We start from the raw sequence: 23696 nt of genomic DNA, 5'->3' as shown, positions 1-23696 counted from the left end.
TCGATCAAATTTGCCACATAGATGAGGTTCGGGCCTGGGATGGTTTTTATCATTTCATTTTGACGGTAGAGCGCAGGGGAGGGGTATAAAGCTTAATTACTCTTGAACTACGAGACCGATCTCGATCAAATTTGCCACATAGATGAGGTTCAGGCCTAAGATGGTTTTTATCATTTCATTTTGACGGTGCAACGTAAGGGTAAGGAAGGGGAAGAATTTAAAAATGATCGAAAATGACCGGTTTTAGTATCGAATCCATTGTTTTAGTGGTCGCTGAAAGGAACATTGACAGCCGTTTAAATCCAAATTTAGCCCCACAACTTGAGGAGAAGATACATAAAAATTATCGAAAATGTTCGTTATCAGAGAGCGCTTCAGTAATAGTAAAAAATAACTGACTAACGGAACATACAAATATTTTTTTCTTATTTTAACTCAGCGAAGTGAGTAATTGACGTTAGTGTACATATATTGAATAGAAGGCAATAAATATTACAAAAATGTAATAACATATAAACTTTGTACTGTACTAGTCGATACAATATTCTATTCGCTTTTTATACTCATTATTGTGTTAGTTGCTACTAATATCCACAACATTGAAGATAATGTTTTTTTCTTTAATAATTTATTCACGGAAGCAAATTGATTGCTTACTGAGCTACGTGTGCTACGTTTATACTGTATAGGCTAATAAAAACAAGGTTCCCGTGGGAAATAATAAGGAGTAGGTTAAAACACAGTAAAAATATTAGTAGCTTTATTTAATCAAAAGAAGTAGTGGTATAAAGTATATTAAAAGAAACGAATACCTACCTGTATCTCAATATTATCTTTACTTCTAATCAATTAAAAAATGCGTTTTTTATGTTTGCATGTATTTTTGATTTATTTTATAATTAAGTACGCGGGCCGTTTGCAAAATAACCTCCGATTGGTTAAAAAAGAAATATCAAAGTAAATAAGAAAAATTTATTACATACATCTGAAAACTACTTCTTTGCTTTATTTTTCAACACAGTTTCTATAAACATTCAAGCACTTATGTCTCTGCACTATCTTAGAAATTCAATCAACATAAAAAATCTCCTGCCTGTGCCTTGATCCAGCCTGTAACTGCATCTTTCAGCTACTCATCATCACCAAAGCGCTGAGATCCAAGCTACTTCTTCATATGCATGAAGAGATGATAATATTATCAAAATTTGTGGAAATTAATCAGAAAGCTCCAAGATTGTGAAACGTCGATTTTCACGAACTTTCCCATCAATTTTCTGAACGAGTTCATCAGTGACCATTGATGGCTTGCTACTCCTCTCTCCGTCATGAATGTTTATTCGTCCACTTTTATATGAAAGAACCCATTCACGAACAATTCCTTCACCCATCATACATGGTTCATACACGGAGCACTTGGTGGAGTTTTCTATTGCAGAACACATTTTGAGACGCTACAAAAGTGGAACTAGTGATCAGACAACCTTTATTCTACCACGGCTGGATGTAGTCTGATCTATCGCGCACGTCTGTGCAAAGATAGTAGCGTTACCCCCACTACTTCACGCACAGTGACCAATCGGAGGTTACTTTCCGAACGCACCTCGTATAAACACGAAGTTTATTTCAATAATAAAACAATACGCTTTGATTCTAACAAACCGAACTCACAGACAAATTTGCCAGTCAAAGGAAGTCTATTACTTTATGTTAAAAATAAATCCGGAAAGTCTAGTTTGTTCATCGTTAGATAACACAAGTGGAATAATTTCCAAGACTTTTGTTTCAAAGTACTAAGTTATTGAAATATTTTCTTACATTATTATTAATATTAGTGATATGATTTTTTTAAATATTAATTGCATATGTTGTTAATCTCATTTTTGGTGCATCTCTCCGTTACACGTATTTAATAAAATAAAGATAATTTGTTGATTACGATTCAACTTCAGATATAATATGTTACTATTTATTTAATATTTAATGGAATATTCTAATGATCTATAGTATTTCATATACGATATTTATAAGTAAATAAGGTACAAACTAAAATGGGCCCAAAAAATATAACCGGATAGGGTTCAGTTCTTGTTCTGAACAGCCATTTTTGCAATCGGAAGAATTCGGTTCAGTGGGTCCTGTTTAATAAGGGGGACATCTTTGTAGCCTAATTGATTCGATTATTCTGAAACGTCTCAAGTACGGTTCGATTCATTAATTTATTTTCGTCCAAAGTGGATTCGAACCCGGTACAGGGTTGCTCAGTTACAAATACTGAAACATCACTACTCTTGAAATCACTTAATGTGTATGTCTGTACAGAGTATCCGTAGTGACGTTTCGTAAATATCTGTCACTGAGCAACCCTGTATTGGGTTCGAATTCACTTTGGGTGGAAATCAACTAATGAACCGAACCGTAGCTGAGACATTTCAGAGGAACCGAACCAATTAGGTTATAAAAATGTCGTCCTTATTAAACAGGGACTCACTGAGCCGAACTTTTCCAATTATAAAAATGGCGCCCGAACAGTGACTCAACTCTGTCCGGTTGTATAAATTGTGCTCTGAACAGGAACGAACCCTGTCCGGCTATAAAGATTTAGTTTAATGTTTTCTTTCTTACCATGAATGGTTTAAAATTCTTTTATTTACGAATAGTGATAAGGATCATTTAACACGAACCACATTGAATAATTACGAATAAATATTTTTTTAAAATTTTTTTAGAAATAAAATTAGATAATTATATTTTCGATTTTTGTTTCTTTTTTTCTCAGATTGTTGATTAAAAATATATTTTGCCTTTAAGAAAAATAGCATACTAACCTACCATTGCTAAACATTGCATTGTGATACCGACATATGATATAAAAGGAATATTCAAAACTAAAATTCCTAATAAGCTCTTTCTTCTTTCCCTTTTACTTTAAATACTCAAAGGCCTTCTTTTCCTTTGATATATTATTTTCATCTATCCTCCTGTAAATACAACTCGAGAAAGTGTGTGTTATCTGAAGTTGATCTAATCGTATATAGGGAGTGCTACGATTGTATACATTCTTAAGAAAAGAAAAATGCATTGATATTAAAGGCATGTAAATATCGAAAAATGAACACAAATCACATTTGCGTTATAAAACTATAAAAGAATCTTTAACTGGTGACCAAGAGTGTCCAGACCTCGAACTGCTACTGGGCATATCACATACTGAATCATCAGATTCTAATTTACCGCGAACACGAGAATTATTAGCTGTTTGTGGTGATTCAATTGTCACGGGAGTCTCTGGCGCGGGGACGAGGGGGAGGTGTCCCCCCAATATTTTGAAGTACAAAATATTCAATATTTTATTCTAATTTAATTTATTTACTAACGACAGAATATCGTATAAATAATAATAATTATATTTATTTGCAATATAATATTCAGGCTGTGAAACGATTGTAATTGAAAAATGAAATGAAATGAAATCTTTGAGTTTTACGTCCCACGATTATTCCGGTGAGGCTAAAGGAGACGGTGATGATGAGTAATGAATGGAATGGTGGAATGAAAAAAGTGGGAGGAAACGGGAGAACCCCAAGGAAATCCACGCACACGGTGTTTGTCCACCACAAAGTTCACTTGGCGTGAGCTGAGATCGAACCCGGGACCCCAAGCGCCAGAGGTGAACGCTCTACCACTGAGCCGTCGCAGCCCCTACGATTGTAATCGAGTTCTTGATATACTTTAGGGGGTCCGTGAAGGTAAGCAGAAAAGTAACAAATAGAATCGTAGTTAATAAACAGGTTGGTCTAGGTAGTACCATTTAAATCACTTTCTTTGATGTCTCCCCCAAATTTTAAATGCCAGGGACGCCAGTGGTCAGTTGTAGTCAAACATCATTGTACTTTTACAACATTTTCGATCTTATAATATCACTGTACAATGTTTTAGCATTTCGCAAACGACAATCGTGTTTGCGCCATTCTTTCATTTCTATATTCATCTTCAAATCTCGTAATGATTTTATCTGTCTAGTGCTACAACATTCTGTACATCAACGCCATCTGTGAAGTATCCATCATACTACACGTTGCTACCGTCACTGACTTCCATATGGATAACATATTTTAAAAACTGTATACAATTTTGGCATCCCCTGTATATGTGATTACACTTACAAGTACCGAGCTCACATAATATCCCTATTCTGCATCTAAAGCATGGTAATATGTAATAATAATTGTATGCATTAATAATTGTATATCATATATTATTTAACTTGTTACTCATCATACTAAAACTTGCATCATTGAAATGTGCACTGCATTTCAGTATGTGCATGCTACTTGACATAAACAATTCATTATAGTCAATAATATATTGATAGCATGGTACACAGATTGTCTTTATTCTGATATACTTTGCTTGTATATAGATACAAAAAAGATACCAGGTAAGGATTTTCTCTTTCTTGGTTGTTTGATTTTTGTATTGTTGTTAAGTTGGAGTAGATTTTTGTTCGTAAATTGTGCATTTTTGTGCATTCCTGAAGTAATATATTAGTTATTAAAATGTTATTGTGTTTACTTTTATGAAATGATATAATACATATATTATTTCTTTGATAGCCGACGTTCCTGGAATGGAAGAAGGCAGCGTGGGTGAAGTATCAATTCAAGTGGACTTGTTTACTCATCCAGGAACTGGAGAACATAAGGTTACGGTTAAAGGTTAGTAGCTTGTACCCTGAAATTTGATATATTTTTCTCTTATAAAAGAAGAGATCATATTTCTATCTTTTTTCTTTCTGTATTCTCCGGTCACCAATTTTCCAATTGGTTTGATTCTTCACTATTTTGAGCCAAAATTTTCACTTCTGTGTGTTTTTTTCTTCCTTACATCTTATATTACTTGGTAAGTATATTTTAATCGCAGTCTTCCTCTCGGTATTTTTCCTTCTACCGTTCTCTTTATAGTTAAAAGTGTGAGTCCTTCATGTCTTCTTATGTAGCCAATCACCGTATATCTTTTTTCCGAAATATTTTTCACCTTCTTTCTCGTGCCATTTTCAATACTCTTTCATTTAATACCATATCCAATTAGCTTTCTATAGCAGTACACTTCCAAGGCTTCTGTTCTCCGTTTTATCTTTTCCAACAGAATTTGTCTTACATTTATATTACTTAACACTCCATACATACATGTTTCCATCAGCCTTTTCTTCAGTTCTGTGTTGATGTTTTGGTACTATTGCTTTCTTTTGTTTAAATACAGTGAAACCTGTCTTTAGCGGAATCGAGCGGGACCTGCAAAAATTTCCGTTCAAGTCAGGTTTCCGCTTAGTGGAGGTAGACCTTTCGTTTCTTTAAAAAAAAAATTACATGCTTATAAAGGGGTATACTGAGAAAATATATTGCTGTACTATATTGTTCGATTACAGTACTTCTTTCTTCTACGAATAAGTACACAAAAAAATTTAAAACAAAATAAAAAAAATAAAATGAATACAAAATATGCTATGCACACGTTTTCTTTATTTTTCTAATAGCCAAGCAGGGTTTTCTGTGTACATTGCTGCTTGACTTTCCGCATACACTTTACCTGAGAAATTATACTAAGTGAATCAGAATCATTTTTTCGTAAGGCAGATTTTTGCAGTTCCTTTAAACTTCTGAGAGAATCTTGATATACATTTATTCTACACTCTTCTTGGAACTCGGTATCATATTCCTCTTCTTCCTCTATCTGTTTTCTTCTTTCCGACATTCCGTATGATTCTTGATTAAGTTGCGGGGATTAAGGACAATTTGTGGGGATGAATATGAGTAGTGGTTGGGGAAGGTCAACACTGTCCAGAAATATTTAACAAAAGAACGAACATTTTATCGCAGACAGTGTAATGTTTATGTCTCACAAAATGTCTAAACATCTTATAAACGCTGTAGTCCGGAACTCAGAATTTTCCGTTAAATATTTATTTTTCTTTCCGTTGTCCGCGTAACACAGTTTCCGCTTAATGAAGGGAGTTTTACACGTTATGTTCTCCAAAATTCATGGGACCGTGAAATATTTCCGTTTAAGACAGTTTTCCGTTTAATAAAGGGTCCGTTGAAGACAGGTTATACTGTATATTGTTTCATTTATTTATTTGTTCCTATTCCGATTCTTTCAGTTATTTCCTAAATTTTCTAACATTCTGTTAATTTTCGTTTCAGATTCTGTTATAAGTGCCACATCATTTACAAAGAGTATATGCTTAACTCTTCTACGCTTTGCCGAAGAAACTGTCTTTCTGATTCAGAGCCCTTCTTTGTCATTTCTTCTAAATATATAGTGAGAAGCGCTCTTTTATATCTGATGGAGATACTGAAACAGTCACATAAGTCTAGTCTTATGTTTATTGTTTTGTCAGTGTGTATTTCATTTATATATGTTTATATTACAAGTGCCACGTTCGTCACCATTAGAAGAAAACAAGAATACATACAGTCTGCTACTTATGTATATATATATATATATATATATATATATATATATATATATATATATATATATATATATATATCATTATTATCATCATAGGTATTCTGCCATTATTAGCAGGTCACTTGCCGGAACTGAGAAGCTTTCATGCTTCATGGTCTTTCGCTAACTTCATCATCTTCACGTACGATTTTTCTCTTTTGATATCGTCCATCAATTGTAGTCTTCTTCGCCCCCTCCCTCTCTTTCCTTCTGCCATATCTTCTAGCACATCCCTCATGATACAGATCCTAATTAGTCAATATTCCAACCAGAATATCTTCCTCTTTTTAATAATATCTAAAATTGCTCTTTTGTCCTTCACAATTTCTAAGACCTTCTCATTCGTTTTCGGCTCGACCCAGTTAATTCTTTCCATTCTTCTCCACGCTCACATTTCAAAACCTTTCAATCGTTTTTCGTCATTTTTGCGTATCGTCCATGTTTCTGACCCATACAGTATAATACTCCACATGAAACATTTTATGAATCTTTTTCTCAACTCTTTGTCCAAGGCTCCACAAAATATTTTCTTCCTCTTAAGGGCTTCTTTCGCCATTCCTATCCTTGCTTTTATTTCACGTTCATACTTCATGTCATCACTAATAATTCTACCCTTATTTCGAAAACTAGTCCCCTGTTCTATTTTCTCCCCTTGTACTTCTACATTTGTAATGGCATAAAAATTAGCTTTTTTCGAAAACTACGCATCAGAATTTATCCTCAAATATCTCATTTTATTCAGCTCGATGTCATCATCTATCGACTAATGTGTGTCCTATATTTGGACGATATTATAGTTGAACAGAAATTTAAGGTTTAACTGGTAATGATAGTCTTGTTAACATTGTAATCTTGTCAGCGGTACAAGTGGAGTATACTTTCACCTTAATAAGTGTACCAAAATAATTAATTAAAAAGGAGCTTTTTCTGGATCTCGAAAAATGCATACTACTTTTATAATAATATAAGGGGTTCACTTCTAGTGCGTGGGGTCCCTGGTTCGATCCCAATTCGCGCCAAGTTGGTTTTGTGGTGGACAAACACTGTGTTCGTGGGTTTTGTCGGGGTTCTCCCGTTTCCTCTCACTTTATTCATTCCACCATTTAATTTATTTCTTATCATCACCATTTCCTTTAGCCTAACCGGCATAACGGTGAGATGTAAAACTCAAAGATTTTATTTTTCATAATTACACATTTCTTTCTGTTCAGTTTAATGATATTTGCCGATTTGTATAGGTCTAATTCTTGAACGTTTTTCTTTTCTTCTTTCTTTAAGCGCTCATGTTATTGTATTTTTTTTTCGCAGATTAAGTCAATACTAGAGATTAGTATAATGTTCTTTGAATCTTTTCTTCCCAAGCTTCTACGTTATGCACTGAATGTCCTCATATTAAAGCATATATTCTTACCACAGATAAAATGTCACTTTTCATTCCTTAGCCGCATCATTTCACATCTGTATGATGGACATTTCGTAACTCGGAAGAAATCCGTTATCTTCGGGCCCAGATTATCGTGAGTTCAGGATATAAGGAATCAGTGTCTCATATCGAAGACATATTAACCAGCATGTTCAAATGAATATGAGACTACCATGCACAACTTTCCTATTCGTGCAAAGATCTAAACATTTTGATGAAATTAGAAATGGTTGCTTATAAAAATGAAATGAAATAAAATCTTAATGAATTTAATGCCCCACAATTATGCTCTTTAGGCTAAGAGAGACAACGACTAAAGCAAGTGAATGATGATGGAAGAATTGGTGGAATGAGAAAGTGGGAGGAAATGGGAGTACCGCGAGAAAACCCACGAGCACGATGTTGTCCACCACAAACTTAATTGGGCGAGGATCGAACTAGAGGTAAGCGCTCTACCACTGAGACACCTTGCCCCTTATAGTTGCTTATTATGATTAATTAATTTCAGTACTTAAATCCATATGCGAAATTCTAATATCGTTCTTGGTGCTAATTACTTTACACCGGACGCTACACTATGCATAAACGTAAATGGGCTAGATGTATTAAAATTCTTCATTTTTACTCCACATAAGAATCTTCCCATCACTAAGATTATTTACAAACAATACTTCTTGAAATATCCATCTACAACAACACAATACAAAATTTTCAAAATATGAGATGGCATACATTCTTCGTATACCAAGCATATCAACAAAATAGAACTGTTTTCACAGTCTGTTTCCGGATAATTCATACCAGGCCCAATATATTCCTAAAACCCAAACACTTCCTACTTACCTCACAACATATTCCCAATTGGATACCAGCGCAGATGAGCTTATGGTAGACAATAGTTTGCCATCGAAGTTGTTTTCCATTTTTTTCGTGGCAGCAGAGTTTGCATCGAGAATAGGTTAGCTGTTAGATTACAAGGAAGTCCTAGAACGATAATGTATATTTTGTGTGTACTTTCTAAGTATTGTTTATATTTACGGGCAGAAATGATATTTTAAAGGCACAAGCAATTAAGAAGAAGAAGAAGAAAAACATATAAAAAAAATAATTTAAATGTTTGTATAAGTTGAGATATTTATTAATTTTGTTGCTATGACAACTTGTTTATCTGTTTGATGTCGTTGTTACGGTAACTAAGAAAGATAGATAGATAGAACGAAGAGCCATCTAGTAAAGACTGAATGTATAATATTTTAATGTGATAAACACGATATATGTTAAAAGTGGTGGTTTGTCTAAAATTATGGAAACTATTGTTAAAGATCAGCTATATAAATATATGACTGAGCAAAACATAATTCTAGAAGCTGAATTTGGATTCAGATCTGGGAAATCCACAATTGATGCAGTAGAATCACCAACGAAAAAAATATATGAAGTTTTTGAAAATAAAGGTTTTGCTCTAGTTACATTCTGCGATTTAAGTAAAGCATTTGATTGTGTAGATCATAAAATTCTATGTGATAAGTTAGCGTATTACGGATTCCACAGTAGCAGTTTAAACTTTGTAAAATCCTATTTAAAGGAACGTAAACAGATAGTCAGTGTTAACAACATGCATTCAAACATCTTAGAAGTGAAATATGGGGTACCGCAGGGTTCTGTTCTGGGTCCGGTACTATTCTTAATAATGATAAATGATTTGCCCCTAAATACTAATACCACATCAATTCTATACGCGGATGACACTACGCTACTTAACATAAATACAAGCTTTGAAGAAGTGTATATAGAAGCTCAAGCTGCATTAAGAGAGGCAGCGACCTGGTTTAAAAGAAATGGTTTTGTGCTAAATCAAGATAAAACAAAAAAAGTAACCTTTAGTCTCAATCACTGCAATGATAGAGGAAACTATGATGTATCTGAGGTTAAATTTCTTGGTATACGTATAGACAGCCAACTAACATGGGTACAACATGTCAAATATGTATGTACAAAGCTCTTCCGAGTGCTCTTTCTGTTAAGAAAATTGAAAGATACAGTTCCTTATGAGTATCTGAGGAATTCATATTTTGCATTTTTTCACAGCATAATTGGATATGGGATTTTGCTTTGGGGTAACAGTAGTCAAGCATATGATGTTCTAGTTTTGCAAAAGAAAGCCATCAGGATTATTGTTGGAACACATGATAAAGAACACTGCAAACCACTATTTATCAGGCTTAAGATAATGACAGTAGTTAATGTATATATTTATCAAGTGCTACTTTACACTAAGCAAAACCTGGCAAATATGACACTCAGAGATGAAGTACATACATATAATACTAGATTGTGTAAGAAAATTGATATACCCTTCACTAGATTATCGAAGATCAAAAATAGTTATTTAGTTATAGGACCAAAGCTATTTAATAAACTAACATCCTCCATACAACAGCTGCCATTTAAGGTTTTTAAGAAAAAGTTATATGACTGGTTAATAACGAATCCATTTTACTCGATTCAAGAGTTTATTGAATGTCAAGACATTGTGTCCTAGTTTGCAGTATCACTTTATTTCAAATATTATTAGGTTGTTCATAATAATATTAACCAATAACTGATTGTCTGTATGTAATGATTATTTTATATATATATATCTGTATCTATAGCTATGTATATTTCATTCGGACGTTGTCTATTGCTTGTAAAGCTCAATGACAATAAAATATTCTATTCTATTCTATATATATATTCAAAAATGAATAACTATGTTATGTGATTCATGATAATCTCGTGAATTGTATAAATATTTAATATATACATTTGGAATCAGGGAATGTAACATAACAGAAGATATATGGATGGTCATATGCCAGAGTAATTTATTTACCTTTTTCACCAATTTTGAGTTAATGAATGCTTCTTACATTAAAAAAAATGCGCTTTTTCTTATGCCAGGATGAGCCAGGCAATATCAGCATTAATTTTAAAATAAAAGGGCCACTGGTTCATTCTGGCATAAGAAAAAGAGCATTTTTTTAAATGTAACAAGCATTCATTAACTCAAAATTGGTGAAAAAAGTAGATAGACTACTCTGGCATATGACCATCCAATATAATTAACGTTACAGTTCTGTGTGTATTCTAAAATATTCTGTATATTAATACTTATATTCATCTGCACTAAATCCTCGTTGTCAGGTGGTTTGTACGTTCGATCTCGGTAGAGTGCTTCTCTCAGTGAAAACACCGGTGGTTCGTAATCAACGTTAACTAGTAGGTCTCGCTTTATCTTGCCTCTGTGCTGAAAACAGACCTTACACTCCATGAATGAATCCATAATTGTTGATATTCTTTCAACTATAAAACCAAACAATCATTGTAAGTACAGTATATTATTTGTAGAAGAATTTTCTTTAGGAGAGAAATAAATAATAATAATAATATTGTTTATCTTGTTTCAGTGGTCGCAGCTAACGATCTCAAATGGCCAACCACAACTGGAATGTTTCGACCATTCGTTGAAGTTAATCTTATTGGTCCTCATTTGTCAGACAAGAAAAGGAAACACGCCACCAAATCCAAGTCTAACAATTGGTCACCCAAATACAATGAGACGTTCCACTTGTAAGTAATCAAGTACAAAAAATAATTTTAGTGTAGCTCTTTGAATAATAATAATCAGGCCTAGAAAAATTCACTCGCCTGCTCGCCAGTGGCGACTACTTTTTCACATTTGGCGAGTAAAGACACTGTGACTGCAAAAAGGTCTGGTTAGAAGATTTTTTGGCTGGCTAGTACTTGCAAGCAATATTTTTCAACCCCTGATATTATTATTATTATTATTATTAGTAGTAGTAGTAGTAGTAGTAGTAGTAGTAGTAGTAGTAGTAGTAGTAGTAGTAGTAGTAGTAGTAGTAGTAGTAGCAGTGGTGGTGCTAGAAATAGTAGTGATAGTAATAGTACTAGTAGTAATAGTAATGATGGTAGTAGTAATAGTAATAGTAGTAGTAGTAATAGTGATGGTAATAGTAGAAGTAGTAGTAGTAGTGATGATGATAATAATAATAATAGTAGTGGTAGTAATAGTACTAGTGATGGTAGTAGTAGTAGTACTAATGATGGTAGCAGTAGTAGTAGTGATGGTAGTAATAGTAGTAGTAGTAGTGATAGTAGTAGTGATAGTAGTAACAGTAGTAGTAATAGTGATAGTAGTAACAGTAGTAGTAGTAGTAGTAGTAGTGATAGTAGTAACAGTAGTAGTAGTAGTAGTAGTAGTAGTAGTAGTAGTAGTAGTAGTAGTAGTAGTAGTAGTAGTAGTAACAGTAGTAGTAGTAGTAGTAGTAACAGTAGTAGTAGTAGTAGTAGTAGTAGTAGTTTACATGTTGTTGGTATCACATGATTGATCTTAGAACTGTCTGTCTAATACCGGATTATCCATTAGGCATAATAGGCCTATGAGGTAATCTTAAATTCTCGATAATTGTTCAAACCAGGCAAATTATATTTAAACTTTCAAACTTGTTTTGTACTCATCAGAACGTCACTATTACTATTGTTTAAAGTAGAGTGTTGTATTGTTTTTACTGTAACTGAAAGACCCATCATCATTAAGTTGTGAACAACTTAATAACCTGTGCTGTTTCATCGTACAGCATCAACTTTTAGCTTTACAAATGAAACTAGTTTTTGTTGATTTCATACCTATACCCATACCTATACCATTCTATACCTATACCTATACCGTTGAGGTTCACCTATACCTTTTGTTTACATCGCTGAAATCTATCGATTGATCTTTGGAATTTTGTTCTATCACATGCTAATTGAATCAGTTGTTTTGAAAAGGTCATGAGTTAGAAAAGTAGTCATGAGAATTTTTTTAAAAAACTTATGTTTTTGAAAAATCCGGATAGACATGAAATGATCGGCCTGTATTTGAAAAAAGTGGTTTTCTTGTCATTGTACGAAACGAACAACTTGTGAGCAATTGGTGTTCCAAAATAAATAAATAAAACGTTGGACTAAAGCAAAACCTAAATTTTCTGACTCATGACCTTTTCAAAAGCAAAATCTAAATTTTCTGACTCATGACCTTATTAAAACTACTGATTCAATTATATTACACAATTTATTTATTTATCTATTTCACTATGCTTAAATTTTTGGAGGTGGTTGTACATCTAAGTTGGGCTTTCTTACTTATAATAGCAGTAACGTTTGTACTTATTCTTTCAAAATAGGATTAAGTGAAGATTGCTTATAAAATATAGAATTTTAACATAGTGCACTTTCAACTTTTCAGTATCATTGGTAACGAAGAACAACTGGACTATTTCGAGCTTCATATTTGTGTCAAAGATTACTGTTTTGCTCGAGATGACCGATTGGTTGGAGTTGCTGTGATGCAACTCAAAGACATTGTAGAACAGGTAAGAGAGAACAGTACTAAATCACAATTCATATACCAGAAAATAATTTTACCGATTATACCCAAGGGAGGATCAGAAACTAAGGTTACATGGCCGATATTTTTGAAGTTATAGAGGAGTTGAAGAGTATGTGGTAATTTTAATACATGGAGTTGGCAATTGTGCAGACTTTCAAGCACCTGCCACCTACACCGCTAGTCGTAGGTAAACACAAATAGCGACTTGTTTGGAAAAATGGTCTCGCGAAGAAGTCCGCTCAGTTGTTCGATTTTTGTGGGCGAAACATGTAACCGCGGCTGAAATTTACCGACAGCTGACAAAGGTTTACGAAGAGACTGTAATGCCTCGTCAACATGTTGCAGAATGGTGTCGAAAGTTTACGGCTGGCAGAGAAAGCGTCAGCAACGAGGAGCGTTAGTGGCCGACACATTACTGCATCATCAGATTTGAACAGCTTGCGTGGAGGAACTGATTCAGGACAACAGGAGGATCACGTTACGACATCTGATGGCAAATTTAGGAATGTCATTCGGAAGCGTTTGTCACATTCAGCACGATTTTTTGTAGTGCCTCATGACAACGTGACTGAACACGCAAAGACAGGAGTTTTACCAGGAATGAATCTTCAAACTCACCCCACGATGCACCAAGTGCCTCAACCGATATGCAGACTATGTCGAAAAATAACCTAATGTATGTTCTATCTGTTGGCTGTATTAGTTGTAGGAAATAATATATACACGTTTCACTCTAGGGGTTTGTAACCTTACTTTCTGATCACTCCTCATATTATCAGTTTTTACTGATCACAACCGAGTAATTTATTTAATTTAATAACTCTTTAAAGATATGTAAAAAATGATAAAATCTGCAAATATGTATAAAATAAAACAGTTAGTTAATAAATTCTAATGACACGCACACATATATAATACATTATCAATTACTCAATATTAAAGAAACATATTTTGAATTATATTTTCTTTCGTACTAGAGCAGGTTTCAACAATATTCCTTAAGGCTTAAATATTCATTAAACTAAATGAGTTATCGTGTTACAATCAGTAATAGTTAACGTTGATGAAACAGTCAATTTTCTTCAACAACATTCTAACGTTATTGATCCTTTATGAAAATGGTCGTTGATTTTGGTATGATGAGATGATCCAATTTTCTTAACGTATTACATTAAATATTACTGAACAGGATGGCAATTTTGATGGTTCTCAATGAAACCATGCTTTATTTTGTTCTGGTGAAAGATAATACATGTGATAAAACAGTTATTTCTTGCAATAAACGTTAGATACTACCAATGTCCTCTTTAGGATTTTGTTTTCGGAGGGGGCTATGCACAACACGAAAATAAGCACTTCTTTTGGGTGCCAACAAATTTTAATGAAGTTTTGCATATAACAAATTCATTTCGGGGAAAGGACTTGATCCCGATAGCCATCCCCTAAATACGCCACTGGATACTACTAAATATACGGTGTTACAAAAGTGTGTGTCAATATTTAGGAACCGACTCCTCACATCAAAATGAGAAAAAAAAAGTTAACATGAATCTCTGCTCAAAAGTGGATACCTTCGGAGTTATAGGCTGCCGGAAACGTGAAACAAATAAACTTTAAAAGTTCATAGCGTCACTATTATGGGACCTATTGTAGTCGAGTCGAAACACATCACTGAGGAACTAGTATGTGAACTATCCAAATATCAATGTTTAGGAATGCTCCTGTACTACACACCACTGTTTAGAGAGGTCGGTGGAGAGTGATCAAGTACTCCCAAACAGTATCTCTAAAAATAATTGTGCAAGTACCGCGGGTTCTGAAAGATGGATATTTGGATAGTTCAGATACCATTTCCTAAGTGAAATCTTGACCCGACTGCGATCGATCCTCTAGTAGTTGATCTATAGACCTTTAAAGTTCGTTTTTACCCTATAACTACGAGGCTATGCACTTCCGACCACAGGTTAATGTTAACTTTTTTTTCGTATTTTGATGTGAGGAATCTATTTCCAAAATATTGTGAGAAATTTTTGTAACACCCTGTATTTATTAACTTTAGCGAATACTTAGTTCTGAAGTGCACACTTGTTAAATCAATTGTTTTCTAAAAATTAACATTTTGTAGTAAAAGTACAACAGTAGTTTTGATCTAGAAACGTTTCATTCTTTGCGTCGCAGAGGAACTTTTTTTTTTTTTCTTAATATCGAACAATCAGAGTAACATAAAATTTGTATGATACGTTTAAGTGCATGGAAAAATTAATATTGTGTTTTAATTGTAAGAGTTACTTACAATATCTGAACACGGATCTTTCTAAGCTCTGAAAGGAGCTTCAAACAGGGACTTAAAAGATTAAATATGGGGCGTACAGAGTAAGGAAAGCAAGTCCAATTGCCAAAGTTACGAGAAAAAACTGACATAAACTTTGTACAGTATACTTAAATGTAGGAAAAGTTAAGACTGTGTTTTATTACCAGAGTTATTTACAATATCTGAACATGAATCTTTCTAAGCTCTGAAAGGAGCTTCAAACAGGGACTTAAAAGATTAAATATGGGGCGTACAGAGTAAGGAAAGCAAGTCCAATTGCCAAAGTTACGAGAAAAAACTGACATAAACTTTGTACAGTATACTTAAATGTAGGAAAAGTTAAGACTGTGTTTTATTACCAGAGTTATTTACAATATCTGAACATGAATCTTTTTAAGCTCTGAAAGGAGCTTCAGACAGGGACTTAAAAGATTAAATATGTGGCGATCAGAGTAAGGAAATCAAGTCCAATTGCCAAAGTTACGAGAAAAAAGTGACATAAACTTTGTACAGTATACTTAAGTGTATGGAGAGTTAAGACTGTGTTTTATAAGAGTAACTTACAATATCTGAACACGGATCTTTCTAAGCTCTCAAAGGAGCTTCAGACAGGGACTTAAAAGATTAAATATGGGGCGATCAGAGTAAGGAAATCAAGTCCAATTGCCAAAGTTACGAGAAAAAAGTGACATAAACTTTGTGCAGTACACTTAAGTGTATGGAAAGTTAAGATTGTGTTTTATAATTGTTACTTACGATATCTGAACACGGATCTTTCTAAGCTCTCAAAGGAACTTCAGAAAGGGATTTAAAGGATTAAATATGTGGCGATCAGAGTAAGGAAATCAAGTCCAATTACCAAAGTTACGAGAAAAAGGTGACATAAACTTTGTACAGTACACTTAAGTGTATGGAAAAGTTAAGACGGTGTTTTATTACCAGAGTTACTTACAATATCTGAACACGGATCTTTCTAAGCTCTAAAAGAAGCTTCAGACAGAGATCTGAATAGATGAAATCCGCCCAAAATAACCAAAAGTAGAATTGATTCCCTTGTGCACTGAATGCACCATATAAAGATTTGTTTACATTGTAAAGTAATATCCATAGCACGTTTTTAAATAACGCTGTATGATTCACTTTGCAATAATTACACAAATTAAACAAATATCACATTCTGCAAAATTAATACAAATTTAAATAAAATATCATTTCATATCAACGTATAATAATAATAATAATAATAATAATAATAATAATAATACGTCCCACGGTTATGCAGGTTAGGCTAAAGGAGACGGTGATGATGAGTAATGAATGAAATGGTGGAATGAAGAAAATGGGAGAACCCCGAGAAAACCCACACACACGGTGTTTTTCTACCATAAAGTTCACTTGGCTGGGGATGGGATCGAACCCAGGACCCCAAGCACCAGAGGTGAACGCTCTACCACTTTTTTTTAATTGTATTTAATTAGAGCAATATAGAATACATTCTGTGCTACAGTTTCGTGAGAGACATATATAGAGACATATTTATATGGATAGGCTTAAATCTAAAGACTAATATGAACACCTAAAATATATGTGCAAGGAGAATATACAAAAACAAACAACATTGCAGCTTAAGAATAAACATCGAGAGTCACCTGGAGAAATCGAGCGAACAATCTTTGCTCGTCTAGGTGAGTAAACTGTTTTTTCCGAACTCGGTTCAAGTTTGTCAGGTATAGATGTCGGTCACAGAAAGGTCGGTAGTTGTCTATAAATAAAATAGTAGAGCAGATGAGCCAGGTAACTGCTCGTTGTTTGGTAGGCGGGAACCACTGAAATTCCGGAAATAAAAGGAGATCAAAGGTGAAATATCTCCCTGAACCGCGACAAATCAGCCCAAGAAAGGAACACAGAGTTTGCCACGCAGGTCGCGTAGCCGTGCATTGTGTATATCGGTGTTCTAAAGTGTCCACCTGCGGACAAAAGTCACATATGTCGGACGCACTCCTACCAATCCGTAACAGTCTGGTTTTTGTGACAGTCAAGTTATTTACTAAACGATACCAGGCTTCTCTCATTGGGGATGTAAGATACGGCGCTTGAATGGTACGCCAAATAGCAGGCCAATTGTGGTGCGATTCTCTAACTTCACATAGGGGAGTGACATTTATCAATTCAGATTGCAACAGTGTGATATAGAGAGATTTAGGAGTCCAAGCCTGGGAAGGATTGTCACTCGGAACCATCGACCAGGCCAAGATGACCTGTAAGATGTATGTTGGACACGATTCAGGAAAACGAACATGGGCAAGATTGTTCCCTGGCCAAAGGCGAACTACCCAGCATTGGAACCATTGCGTAGTGTGAGAGGAGGCATGTTCCAAATGATGTAGGGCGGTGAGCATGTAAAGAGCTCGACATTTGTGACGCAGACTGATGAGATTTAAACCGCCATGCGCAGTCGGAAGATATAAAACGCGTCGTTGCACGCGAAACATGTAGCCTTTCCAAATGAACCAACTAAATAATGACTCAATTTGGCGCACATATTTATCGGGCAGTGGAAAAAGACGCGCTAGGAACCAGAGTTTGGAACTAATGTAAATATTCAGATAGTGAATGCGTTGAGCTAGAGTGAAAGTTCTTGAGCGGCACAATGATAAATTCATACGCAGCACCTGGAGTAATGGCTGCCAAATATGGTCGTAAGACGAGCGGCATACGGCTTGAAATCGGACGCCTAAAATGAGGGATTCTGTCGTGCAGGTCAGAGAGGTTAAGACGTCCCTGGGAAGCAAGGTCTGAAAGTTATTGACCGTCAGAAGAGTTGTTTTGTGTAGGTTAAGTTGCAAACCGCTCGCTAGGGAAAAGTCTTCGACTTTTCGTAACGCTGAGACAAGTTGAGCAGTGGTAGCACAGAGGAACGTTAGATCATCCATATACGAAATGGCTGTCAATTGCTTGAAGCTGTGAAGAGCCGATGTAGAGGGGTGCTGGAAATGATGAAGGAGAGGATCTAGTGCAAGGCAGAACAATATTCCCGAGAGCGCGCAACCTTGCCTGACACCTTTATGAATCCCAAAGGGGAAAGAAGATGGCCATTAAGTTGTAACTGGGAAGTAGCATTGTGATAAAGCTGGTGCAGAACGGTAAGTATCTGAGGAGGGAAATGATACTGTTGTAAGACTTCAAACAAATAAGAGTGCTTTAGGGTGTCAAAGGCTTTCCGAAAATCGCATGCAAGAACTCCTACGGGAAGAGATTGAAATTGGGCATAAGCAAGGAAGTCGCGAATGGTCGCAAGTGCGGTATGAATATTGTGGGAGGGGTGTAAAGCCGTTTGAGCGGGGCAGATGTTCGGAAGGATAACTTGCTTAATACGATTGGCTAAAAGCTTAGTAAAAAGTTTGTAATCTGTGTTTAGAAGTGTGATCGGGCGATAGTCCGCCTTTGGGTAGTAGAATGATAACGCCTGCATGTTGATAGACCGGTCCACCTTGCAACAGAAAATTAAATAATTCACAGAGTATTGGACCGACTAGTGGAAAAAAGCTGGAGTAAAAGCGGTACCCGATCCCATCTCTGCCCGGAGATGTACTCCGTTTAACTTGGGAGAGGGTTGTCTCGATTTCGGAAAGTGATGGGCGCAAGTAAAGAAGTGCAGTCTTGTTCGGATAGGCTCGATGGGATCTTGGTAAGGAAAAGGGGAGGTACTGTGTTAACGTCGGGTAATGCGTACAATGACGTGTAATATTCCTGAAAATGCTCGTACAAGGCGTCTTTGATAGTGAGCTGTTGCCCATCCAAAGGGGGGGGGGGGCATGGTACCCCATCATCCAAATCAGTGGGAACTGAAGGTTGCTTAGCTGGTACTATGGTAGCGGATGAGTCATTTGATGGCAATTGGGGGAAATCAGTTTCTGAAGTAGACAGCAGTGTTGACACTTGTTGGGACATAGCGTCGGAATTTGTAGTACTAACAGAGGATGTCAAGAGCACAGGTCGTTCGGGTACATGACGTGTAGTTTTTGTAACATGACGTAGATCTGTCATTACAGGGGTGTCCCCTTCCAGCCGCGTGGACCGGGCAGGACGTCGCCGCTGTTTACACGTGGAAATCAGGTGATCGAGTGATCCACAAGCGTGGCAAGTTTGTAACTGTCCTGGATAGGAGACATTGCCTTTAATAGTGTCAAAATGTAATCGAGTAGGGATATGTTTTTTTAACGTCATCGAAAAAATCCTGTTACCATTATAAAGGCGTGTAGGAAACACAGTTTTCCAGACTTCATACTCCACACTTTTAATTTCACCATAATTACATAATACCTGAGACACTTGTTCATTAGGAAAATCGAATGGCAAGTCCATAATTTTAACTCTCGTGAGATTAACTTGTGCGTCCATAATATACACATCGCTGACAGATTGATCAAAATGGGTAAAAGATAATTTGTCTGGAGCCTTAGACATAAACTTTTCGTAACTATCACTATTTTTGAATTGAATAAACATGCAATACTTCGTTATGGAGCTGTAAAGCTTGGATATCCTCAAATATGTTGGGAAAATGTATACATAACCAGGCATGTAATTCAGCCGGGCTAGGGCGTATCGTGCGTGTGGCTTTGTCAAAACCAAATTTTACACTATTCTTACGAAGTTCTTGCATGGTACCACTAACACTGGAGCCACAAAACACTACCAAAACTTGCAAACGCTGTTCAGTTATAGTAATGTCGAAAGAAAGGCGAAGCTCGCAAATACAATCACTATTCCCGGAGCTTAACTGCCAACGTCTACTCCCGGCAACAGCCAGTCAGCGAATCCCTACCACTGAGCCACCGCAGCCTCGCAAGCATTATACAAATCCTTCATAACGTAACAACAAAATATTGTCTGTACTACTTCCGTAAACAACACTACCATAACGAAATATATATTTTGATCAAATCTGTGTTCATCTTCATGCAATGAATAAATAGGTACAAACACTGGTAAAATTATATTGTGTCATATATATGATAACACAGAAAAGGAGTAATTAAATCATGTACGAACTTAGTAAGTCTTTTACGAACTTAATGAACCATGAATTCAACGGACTTCGGATTTAACAACAAAATTTGATTATTGTAGTTCGGGTAAATGTAATTGGAGAAAAAGGAAGCTATTAGGCAAAACTTCAAATTACGTGACGACAGATGTGATTTAGTATTGTAGTGATTCATATACACAGTGCTTTGTATCACCTTTCTAATCTGTAAGAAGATTTTTGTTACTTATATGATACGCATGTTTAATATCTTACATATCTTTATCAGCTATATTTTAAGTGTCATATTCTATTTTAAATATTGTTCATGACACAATTCGTCATTTAAAGGACATCTTTGTGCCCCAAATAGTAAATTTTTAATTAGATGTTGTCACTTTCTCTCTTTGCGCACCTGTTTAGAACCTTTTACACTTGTTATGAACAGGGCCGGATTTAGCATTTTGGCGCCCCTAGGCCCAATAATTTTTTCCGCCCCCTAGTCTGGTTAAAGTTACTTTCCTAAAAACCTTTCTTAAAAAATTATATCAGGCCTATATGTTAATTGCTTAAACACTACTCCACAGTGGCAATACGATGCGTACCGCTCAACGACATCCATACAGCCAATTCTCCAGTGTTTGAGATCAATGTTGTAACGAAGTTGATGCATAATGTTGAAAAATAGTTTAACTTTACCATTATTTGTTCCAATGAACTTCAAAATCAGAATGCTTTATTAGCCTGATTTTTTTTAATCAATTCAAAAAAATGTTAAGTTATGGCTATTTATTTTTATTTCTACATATTTTTTTATTTTTTTCTCTCGGCCGTGCGCCCCCTGGGAGCTTGCGCCCATAGGCCCGGGCCTACCGGGCCTATTAGGAAATCCGGCCCTGGTTATGAAAATTCTAAGAACTAAACTCTTAAATAAGTGTTGGTCACTTACACTATCCGTTCACTATTGTCCACCTGCTGTTCTAAATTTGCGTTTTAGAACGAATTAAAAGTTTTCGTTTTGTAAAGAGAAAGTCTGCGTATCTCGCATTCAAATTGTATATAAGCTGTCAAAATTGGATATTTCTCTCATAATGTGTCTGAGGAAGGCTATGTTACATAGCCGAAACTGTAACACACATATATATATTATTAAAATATATACACTGCTTTGGTCAGTTGGGGTTTTATTAGCAATTCTGAATTTTCCAAAGCTACCATGAATAATTTACAAGTCGTAATTCATATATAATTGTAGTTCTAATCACAAGTTGGATTTTAGAACCCATTGACAGTTCCATGCGGGAAGCTTTATAAATTTAAACGTATTTTTTTCGAAATAAAACAGTACTTGTATCCGTACAGCAAGTAAATCTTCACTATATAATTTCATCTTTCTTTGCTAATTTTATCAGTAACTTCTTGAGTTCCTACGCTAAATCCGTTGTAGATTCTTTTGTCTAAGAACTATCCCATAAGAGAAGAACGTCATTACTTGGAAACTTGTTGAAAAAAAAAATCGCAAAATACCATAAAAATATGAAAACTAGTACACTTCTCCTGTAAAAATTATTATGTAACAAATATCTGTTAAAACTGAGCAGTAAACTGACTGGAATGAAGACATTGCTAAAAACCAGAAGTAACCGGTAATGCATTCACCATGCACCACAACGTAGTCTTGAAATATATGTTATAGTCTTCAAATATTTATACTGGGTTTGTGACCGTGGTTAAACTGTGCTTGCAAAATTTAGTGAAAATTTTGAATTAGCGTAGATTCACATGTATGCGTTCACAAATACTTGTCCTATAGCATCTATTAGCAATTTTTTTTTCAAAATTTATCGGTTGCAGGCAGACTGGCTGTATTGTATCCCAATTACAATGTTTTATGTTCGTACAAAGTTTTAGTTATCTTTATTTTTATATAAATATCCTGCTTGTAAGGCATAATGTATGTAATTGACATGAGTTTTCCTTTTGCTAAAAATAGATATACATTTCTCCAAAATTAATTGATTTGTGTTACAGGTTATTTTGTAAGCTTGGATACTTTCAAACTACTAGGATCAATATTAACAGACCAAAACCATATTCACGAAGAAATTAAATGTCGACTAAAACAGGAAATTCGTGTTATTATTCAAGTCAAAATCTCTTGTCGTCGCGAATTCTGTCGAGGAATATGAAGCTTAAAATATATAAAACGATAATCATGCCTCTTGTTCTGTATAGTTGCGAAACATGGTTGCTCACTCTGAGGGTCGCTTTTTAGGCCAGCCATCCTGAGGGAAGAACGCAGACTGAAAGTATTTGAGAACAAGATCCTGAAACGAATATTCGGACCCAAGAGAAACGGAATAGGGAATGGCGGAAACTTCATAACGAGAAACTACGTAATTTATATGGTTTACCAAACATTGTTAGGGCTATCAAGTCTAGCAGGCTCAAGTGGGCAGGTCATGTAGGCAGAATGGAAGAAAGTATAAACGCTTTCAAAGTTTTAACTGAAAATCCAATCGGAAAACGACCATTAGGAAGACCTAGGCGCAGATGGGAGGACAATATTAAGATGAGTCTCGTAGAAATAGGAATCCAAAGTAGAAATTGGATCTAGTTGCCTAAGGATAGAAGTCAGTAGAGAGCTTTTGTGAACGCGGCATTGAACCTCCGGGTCCCATAGGCCATTGAGTTAGTTTTTTAGTCAGTTAGTAGTTGGAATAAAAGAACTGAAATCTAGCACAGAAAAAAACTACTTACGAAAAAAATAGTAAGAACATCACCACATAACATTAAAAAAAGAAAATTTTTACCTATGCACTTTCGCTAAATACTTCATCAGACAAGACAGAAAAAAAGTAGGCAAAAAAAAATGAAGTATTTAGTTGGGAGTCATGTCGAAATCCATAGTCACAAGATAATTGTGTTTAGTTTATGACAGAGAGTTAGTAGAGAAAGATAGAATTAATGGGACGCGTTAGTTGGTAAG

The 23696-nt window shown here is 35.2% G+C and overlaps 1 protein-coding gene across 5 annotated transcripts in view; it reads left to right on the top strand.

Moving 5' to 3' along the window:
* unc-13 (protein unc13 homolog) overlaps positions 1-23696 on the top strand; it is a 529021-nt gene that overhangs the window by 500116 nt on the left and 5209 nt on the right. For all 5 annotated transcript variants that reach the window (XM_081733417.1, XM_081733414.1, XM_081733413.1 and 2 more), the window contains 3 exons: positions 4614-4715; positions 11383-11545; positions 13224-13350. In XM_081733417.1, coding sequence (XP_081589543.1) covers positions 4614-4715; positions 11383-11545; positions 13224-13350 — 392 coding nt within the window. The remainder of the gene's footprint in view (positions 1-4613; positions 4716-11382; positions 11546-13223; positions 13351-23696) is intronic.

The sequence above is a fragment of the Thermobia domestica genome, chromosome 12, assembly GCF_964235325.1.
Source record: "Thermobia domestica chromosome 12, izTheDome1.hap1.1, whole genome shotgun sequence".
Lineage (NCBI taxonomy): Eukaryota > Metazoa > Arthropoda > Insecta > Zygentoma > Lepismatidae > Thermobia > Thermobia domestica.
The sequence above is the reverse complement of the archived record's forward strand: the minus strand, read 5'-3'. Positions and strand labels throughout refer to the sequence as shown.